The following is a 4,658-nucleotide window of genomic DNA, read 5'->3' on the forward strand; positions in this document are numbered from 1 at the left end:
ATTCCTGCTCAGAGGTCAATTGAAGGTTTTATTGGAACGTGGAGGAATACAGTAAAATGAAGTCCATTTCTCTGGATAAAATTGCCATAATATTAAAATACTCTTTAAATCGAGCTACTTCATATTTAACAGAATAAATGGAATTTTTTAAGCTGCTTACTCTTAAACAGATGATTGCTTAAAAATCCAGTGTTAGCTAAGGAAAATATCATATCTGTAAAATAGGCAGCAGATATTCAGGAAATGAACTTATATAGTTGGACCAGTATTTGGCACCAACGACTGTGATTCTGAGTGTTGTAATACTGCGTGATTCCACAGCACCTCTTGGCAACTTACTGTGGAGTATTTAATAGAATCATTCAGGATTCCTGAGAGTTTTGTTTGCAGCTGGAAATGGTGCTTTAACTTAGAAGTCAAGCAAGTTGTTGCCTGGGAGGAGAAATCAAGTGTACTGATAGTCTGCCAGTGTGAGCCCCTGGACTGCCAGGGATCTTCATAGCTTTCGAGTTGTTTTCTTTCCTCTCTGGGTGTCTTTCTGAGTCTTTGGTTTTGGTTGGCTTTTTTTGAGTTTGTCTGGTTGATTTTTGTTTGTAATAACTGTATCCCATTACTTTCACAGGGAAAGCTGTTATATTGCCATCCACCTCCTGGCATTGATCCAGATGACTTTCAGCACCAGCATCAAAGGTGCCCAGAGAGCAGAACTGTGCAGGCCAGTGGACAGGTGAACCCTGAGAAGAATACCAAAGCAAAACAAATAGAAAATGTGGTGGACAAAACATTTTTTCACCAGGTAAATTTTGGAGATTTATTCTGGTAGTTTTTACAGCAGTACTGATGTGTCGTAGTTACTGGAAAAGACAACTTTGAGGATGGAGAGGTGCTGGGTTGAGTTATTTGTGTTGGATGCTGTTGGCCTCTGCATCTAATTTCTAGCCAAGAGCTCTCTGTTCTTTTTATCTCCTGACTCACTGGGAGTGGCCTGGGTGACTGAAAGACAGCCAATCAGGTGTGCACAGTTGATTTTTAAAAGGTTGGTGGCATGACCCTTGTCTAGGCTTCAGGCCTTCCATCAGCCTCGAGCAAAGAGGAGAATGACTGGGAAGAAAGTCAAGGAAGGAGGGTGATGTGATACAGCAACTGGCCAGGAACGTGGGTTTGGGCTAAATGGGTCCTTCAAGCTGACTTTCCCTTCTTGAGATAATGTGTTTACGGGACATGATAAGCTTCTTTAAAACACCTGATTTAGTACTACGTGGTTGTTCTGACTCAGAACCTGAACTCAGATGAAACGAACACAAACTCATTTAAAATGTAACTGAGAAATCTCAAAATGAAGTGGAAAATAACAGTTTTTCTTATGTGCTTCTTGCTTGGTCCCACAGGGATCTGTTTTGCCCCTACTCTACTGAAAACTTCTATTAATGACTCATAATGAGATGTGAAATCCATAACTGATTAAGTCTGCATACCTGACGAGGATCAGAACAGGGTGTTTAGCAGTGAAGACGATGGGTCATAGATAGTGTCATCCATTCTGCTTGGTTAGCTGGATGTGAACAGTATTTGTTTCAGCACAGTTCAAGATAGTCATGCATTTTGAAAACAGGAACTCAGACCCTTTTCAAAAAAACAGTGAGCTGTTTCAGAAAACTACGACCTGAAAAGAATTTTTGGGATTGCCAGACTCTTCGTTTGGCTGCCCAAAGTGCTGGCACAAGCTGTGAGCCCCAGCAGTGCTACCCACGCTCCAGACTCGAGCAAGTTATTTTAGTTCTGGCTTTGCCAGACGCCAGGTTTATTTGCAAAGACAGTCTGTTGTGTGCAAAGCAGAGACGGTGAGAATCGGGGCTAGCGCCGTAGCTGCTGCCTGTGGGAGCGCAGCGGCTCGTCGGCACTGCCTCTGCTTGCACAGGGGGGCACTGGGGCCTGGCCCAGCGAGGCATGGCTGCAGACAGAGCTGGAGCCTGCTGGCAGCCTCTGACTCAGCTGCGTGGCCTGGCCTCTCCTGCAGCTCTGGAGCGGGGAGCCGAGCAGGTCCCGATGGGTTTGAGCTTGCCTGCGTCTGCGTTTATTAATGTATCAAAGTTCGTTATGGTTACATGTCTTCTTATCAGTCACTGTGGTTGTCTCCTCCTCCAGGAGAACGTTCGTGCCCTGATGAAAGGGGTCCGAGCTGCAATGGGATATCGGCCCGGCTGCGGCCTCCTGCCTGTGACTGCACCCAACCCTGGAAACGTGGTGGGAAAGCCCTGGAAAAAACACGGAAACAGGAACAAGAAGGAGAAAATTCGCAGGATCACTAAGCACTTGGAGGCTTAGCTGTGGCACCAGCGTCTGGCCTTTCCAGGGCAGGGACTGCATTGTCCTGCAGGCGTGAACTGAGGGGAAAAAACTGTTAAGTGGGCATGGCCAGCTCACCTGGGAGCTGGATTGGCCTGGGCAGGGTGTAAGAGCTGGAGCTCATCCCTTCTGAGAACAACAGAGACCTGGCTGTTGTGTTGTCTGGAAGCCAGCCCAGACTTTTGACTGCTGCTGAAACATTCTTTCAGTGGGAGCAGATGGAGCCATGTGGAAAAGTTTTTTCCTTCCATAAAGGATGTACTTTATAGCTGTTGGGATCAAAGCAAGCCCTGTAAAACTGACTAAAATCTTTTAACAGTTGCATTTCAATGAGTGGTTTGTTACACTTTTGAGACACTGTTGCTGATTTGGCAGAACACTTCAGTGTGTTGAGAAATGAGGTAAAATGATCTTTATTGCCCTCTTCCTTCTCTGCTATACCAGCCCTATTCTGTAGAATCCAGCACTGAAACCACTCCCTGTTTCTCATCTTAAGGCGGAGCAGAGCACTTTGCAGTGTGCAAGGAAAATGCTGCCTTTAGGTCCTTCACACTGAGCTGGTATCAGTTGTTCTTCTGTGTGACTTCTCATTGACATTTTAAAACATTAGCTCCGTGTGACTGGCCAAAAATCTGGTGCTAATTTGTTCTTAAATGTATTGGAGATTTTACTTCCTGCGTAGCAGCATGTTCTGTTTCACTGACCTGTCAGGCACTGACTGACCTATTCACACAAGTGTCATAATAGCAGATTTTAATAAGTACTTTAGTATTTGATGCTAAAAAAATGGCACTTCCTTTGTCTCAGACAAGTGAGATTTACTCCTTGGTTGTCCTGCTGAGAAACTGTGTTCTTGGTTAGTGCATTTCATTCCTAGTCCAGCACCAGGAGTAATTGTAGGGCTGTAAAGGCTCACTCACAAAGACAAGTTGTGCTTTGTTTCCAGGTGGTGAAGCAGAGTCACAGATGATGTTGGTCTCTGGAACTAAAAAAGAGATTGCTGTCTTGTAATTTTGTAATTTCCAGTTCTCAAGTGTGGATGGAGAGATTAAAGCAACTGCTGAGCAAAGCCTCAGCACACGGGAGGTGCAGCCAAGCTGGTCTGGGCTTTGTGACCCTGTGTGTGCTTGTCCTGCAGAGCCAGTCTGCGCTGTGTGTGCAGAGGGTCCCCCAGCAGCAGCGCTCTCGCCTCGGCTCCTGCTTCCCCTGGAGTCCCTGCTCCCAAGCTCTTAATTACATCACTGGAGGGAGGAGATACCCCTGTTACCTGTAAAGGAAAGCCTGATTGTACTGAATGGGTATGGCCAGTGCTATTTTAAGTCAGTGTACCATAGCAGAAAGTGGATTCTCAGGAGAGACTACTTAATCTGTTCTTCCGTGACAAGGTGATTTTTGCCTTTTGTTTCCTGAAGAGGTTGTGCCTTACTCAAAGCAGTCTCTGATCAGACTTCCCCACCTTCCTTGGAAGGATGGTTTCTGCTTTAGTACCTTCCAATGCTTTAGGGACTTGATTGCTTAGAAATGCACACTTCTTTTTATCCTCTCTTGTGTGAAGCTATTATCTGTCAAATTACCTGTCAAGTGGAGTTGGGCTATACTGTACTGAAGTTGTAAAATATTTTTTCTGTTCTGTTTCTCTTGTTTCAAAGTATTTTGAATTCTTAACTCATTGCACATACGTGAGTGTTTTTCTTTTGCATTCTTAGCCCTTTCCTGCCAGGGGTCTCCATAAGCCTCCTTGCTGGGCAGGCCGTGTCCTGGTGTAGGTCTTTCCAAATCTAGTGAATAACAGAAGTCTCCAGGGCCTGAAATTTAGGATGGCTCTTGCTTGTTGCTTGCAGAAACCTTTGGCCACAGGACCTGCTGAAACACTTGCAGTGCTTGCCTGAGTATAATGGAGGATAATGTAAATACAACCGAGCAAATAATGTTTGCTCAGGTTTCTTAAATGCAGACTGCCCCTTGCTGTGCTTTAAGGACTCCTGCCTTGAAAGAAGAAACGTAACCAAGACCTGTGGTCCTCAAGGCTTGTTAATATTTTATGCTGCTATTGAAGAGTGGGTGAGCTGGGTATCGGAGGAGGACTGTGGTTAGCGAAATGCTTTCCTGTGGTGGTTCGGTCTGTTGCTGAACCACATCCACCCCGCCCTGCCCTTGCTGGGGAACACTGGCTGGGCCCTGTTGACATCTCCATGCGGCACATATGAGCAGCTGGCAGGCGTGAGGCAACGTGGGGGCTGTTCTGTTTGCAGGGGCCTGCACAAAGGAGGCGTTGTCCCTCGCCACGGCCAACTGCTGAACGAGCCTCTCGG

General features: G+C 46.0%; 1 protein-coding gene across 1 annotated transcript in view; it reads left to right on the forward strand.

Annotated features, from left to right (window-relative positions):
- Positions 1-2,671, forward strand: part of LSG1 (large 60S subunit nuclear export GTPase 1) — a gene marked incomplete at its 5' end in the record, with an annotated part of 12,072 nt that extends 9,401 nt beyond the window's left edge. Inside the window, 2 exons of the mRNA XM_008949564.1 lie at positions 623-796; positions 2,146-2,671. Coding sequence (XP_008947812.1) covers positions 623-796; positions 2,146-2,325 — 354 coding nt within the window. The remainder of the gene's footprint in view (positions 1-622; positions 797-2,145) is intronic.
- Between the last annotated feature and the right edge of the window lie 1,987 nt (positions 2,672-4,658).

The sequence above is a fragment of the Merops nubicus genome, unplaced genomic scaffold, assembly GCF_000691845.1.
Source record: "Merops nubicus isolate BGI_N331 unplaced genomic scaffold, ASM69184v1 scaffold20331, whole genome shotgun sequence".
Classification (NCBI taxonomy): domain Eukaryota; kingdom Metazoa; phylum Chordata; class Aves; order Coraciiformes; family Meropidae; genus Merops; species Merops nubicus.